A 3,187-nucleotide genomic window follows, 5' to 3' on the forward strand; every position below is an offset into this window, starting at 1 on the left:
TCGTAATCCGACCGCGCACTGCGAGGCTCTTGTTTAGAGGCGCTGAAAAGTCTTGCAATAAATCCGCATACTCGTGCCCTCTATGACACAAAGACAACACAAGAACTCACCAGTTTTCTCCTACCTCTACTCAGTACCGATGACCTTCATCTCCTCACCCCAACTTTAATTATTATGGGCAAACTAATTCCTGGTAATGCGCAGCAGCTTATCGACAATAGAATTGTGGCTGCCCTGTGTTCTATTATCCAGGCGCCTTTGGTGGGAACAGTCTTAAAGGCATATTTGCTGCTAGTTCGAGTTATTGGAGAACAAGGAGCTGGGGCTGTACTGATGCAGGCGTTGTTGAAGGATGTCGGTGTCAGTGGAGACCCTGCTGTTGTCGGGAGAGCTATTGGAACACTGCTTGTATATGGCGGTCCAAATATTGGGGTCAAGATGGAAGACTTCCTGACAGAACTTCAAACAGCACAAGATGCTCAACGAAAATGTCTTGCCCTTGCCGTCCTAGGAGAAGTCGGCCTTCGCATGGGACCCGCATGCCCGTTGACCCCAGAAACGTTCATCTCGAATTTCACCTCCAAGTCTGACAAAGTACGGCTCTCCGCCGCTATCGCCCTTGGAAATTCCGGTGCGAGCAATATCAAAGCATATCTCCCTGTTATCTTAGAAGGGTTAGAGGCGTCCGCGCCGTCAAAGTATCTCCTCCTCCACTCCCTTAAGGAGATCCTGCAACATCCTGAAAGTGTTAGACCTGATGTCGCACCATTTGCCACACGTCTTTGGCAACGATTGCTCACGGCTTCTGACGACGAAGATAACCGCGCAGTAGGCGCGGAGTGTATTGGAAGATTGTCTCTCATCGAGCCGACCTCTTACATTCCTTTACTTCAGGTATGCGAACTAACCCCGAAAAATTTTGATGCCCACGAATGGTCGCTGACCAAACCTCTTCATAGGAATATCTCTCAAATGAAAACCCTGCTATCAGGGGCACAGTCATCTCAGCTTTCCGGTACACCCTTGCCGACTCTAGCGATTCCTACAACGATGTTCTGCGCCCGCTGATCGTTCCCGTGTTGGTCACAATGCTGAATGATACGGATCTTTCGAATCATCGCCTGGCCCTAACAACGGTGAATTCCGCTATCCACAATAAAACTAACCTCATTGTCCCTCATCTCAATAAAATCTTACCAGCTGCTATTAACGATACTCGAGTCAACCCGGCTCTTGTGAGGGAAGTTCAAATGGGCCCATTCAGACATAAAGTCGATGATGGTCTAGAAGTTCGAAAGGTAAGGATAAATACTCCAGAAAAACACAACTCTACTAATATTTCAACCTATTCGGCTAACCCCCAAAACCAAAAAAAAAATAGAGCGCCTACGAAGCCGTCTACGCGTGTCTAGAAGTAGCCTTCGGCGCACTAAACGTCGCCGAAATCTTCGACCGAATCATCGCCGGCATCGAGGATGAACAGGACGTCCGCACCATATCTAACCTAATGATCTCAAAACTAATCGTCCTTGCACCAGAGGAGACGCGTGACCACCTCAACGCGCTCAGTGCACCATTGCGGAAGGTCCTCTCTATTAAACCCAAGGAAAACGCTGTCAAACAGGAGCTTGAGAAGGCGCAGGGGGCGTCATTGGGAGTACTGAAGATTACGCGGGAGTTGCAGAAGGCGTTCCCGACTGCGGAGGCATCTGGTGATCAGCGTGCGTGGAAGCTGTATGTGGAGTGGGTGGGGAAGGAATTCACACCTCTGATCAGATCATTGGCGAATGACGGCTAGATTGGGGTGGGATTTTGTCTCGAGGTGTATTGCCCGTATCCCAGTTTCTGTAGGATGGCGAATTGGCCATGATGGAAAGTATCGCCTATATTGTTTATTTGGGAGGCCTTCTTTTTCTTCACGGCATTGGTCCAGGACCGGGGGAGGAGGGGGGATTGAACGCTTGATCAGATGGGAAGCAGGGGCTTGGTTCAGGATCTCTGGTCCCATCTACTTCTAAGCCTGTTTCCGCTGTTGTCCTCCTTTGACTGTTGAAAGGTAAATTACACTCGAAATGAACCGATAATGAGGATATTCACATAAAAAATGAAATTTTGACGGCCTCCTTTTTGTGCAACTGATGGGGAACAAAATCCTTTATGCGCAGGTTAATCCGTTGCATACCAGCTTGATTGTGTTGGTTGAGGGGCTCGACACCCAGCACTTGGCTGGTAGGTAAGGTGCCTTCTGCCCCTGAGGAAAACACTCTATGCTTGGAGGTGGCAGAGCGGTTGGATTGACTATCTGGCGAACATTCGTCAGCCATACTGCTTAGAGGATCTGATTCACTCGTTCTTAAGTGAATAAGTATGGTAGACGACTTATTCCTTCGGAATGCTCCCACGCGCATACTAAAGAAAATAAAAAAATAAAAGGTGGCAAAAAGGGGTTAGGAAACATGACGGTCTGTGAGCATCTAAATTTCGTACTGTAAAAGTAGGGATCAGAAACGGACTTGTAAGAATTTGTAATATTCGTTCGACTTTCAACTCATCAGCAGCATATTCAGAGAATATTTTTACCATCGTCTCCAGCCAAAATTGCCATTTGAAGGCGACATGTAACAGACATGCCTCGATGTATTTCGGGCAGTCAGGATACCACCCAACAAGCTTTCCCATCAGCAAACTCGGAGAATCTGTCATTGGTATCAAGGAATTCGCTGAGTTGAGATCTGCTGTGTGCAAAGAAAACATGGCATGGTCCGGGATGTGTATCTGCCATGAAGGCTCTATCAACAGTGTTCGGAATGGGGCTACATATGGCCCGCAAACACCTGTTCAGATCAATGATTGTATCAGGGAGAGTCACCGTTGACCCGGACATCATGACATCCTCCACCAAGCAGACTGCAGATAAGATAAAGACAACTTGGGATTTGAGATCAGTCAAATTCAATGTTTGCTTCACATAATCAGGAGTGAACGGCAAATTGCTCTCACTCATTAGGATCTATTGATAGTATTTAATACGATGTAACTATTTGGGATCACTAACCAAACAGCTCGACTTCCACATCTAATAAGTAGTTATCCAGGGGGCGCGTTAGCGGCGTAATAACATGACCCCTCTGGATAACTAGTGGTTATAGATATACTCCTGGGTGTGGTGGGCATAGCCCAAGTGGGA

The 3,187-nt window shown here is 47.5% G+C and overlaps 1 protein-coding gene across 1 annotated transcript in view; it reads left to right on the plus strand.

Moving 5' to 3' along the window:
* HCAG_02472 (conserved hypothetical protein) overlaps positions 1-1,798 on the plus strand; it is a gene marked incomplete at both ends in the record, with an annotated part of 4,363 nt that extends 2,565 nt beyond the window's left edge. The window contains 3 exons of the mRNA XM_001542251.1: positions 253-894; positions 960-1,298; positions 1,382-1,798. Coding sequence (XP_001542301.1) covers positions 253-894; positions 960-1,298; positions 1,382-1,798 — 1,398 coding nt within the window. The remainder of the gene's footprint in view (positions 1-252; positions 895-959; positions 1,299-1,381) is intronic.
* Between the last annotated feature and the right edge of the window lie 1,389 nt (positions 1,799-3,187).

The sequence above is a fragment of the Histoplasma capsulatum genome, genomic scaffold, assembly GCF_000149585.1.
Source record: "Histoplasma capsulatum NAm1 scaffold_2 genomic scaffold, whole genome shotgun sequence".
Taxonomy (NCBI): Eukaryota; Fungi; Ascomycota; class Eurotiomycetes; order Onygenales; family Ajellomycetaceae; genus Histoplasma; species Histoplasma mississippiense.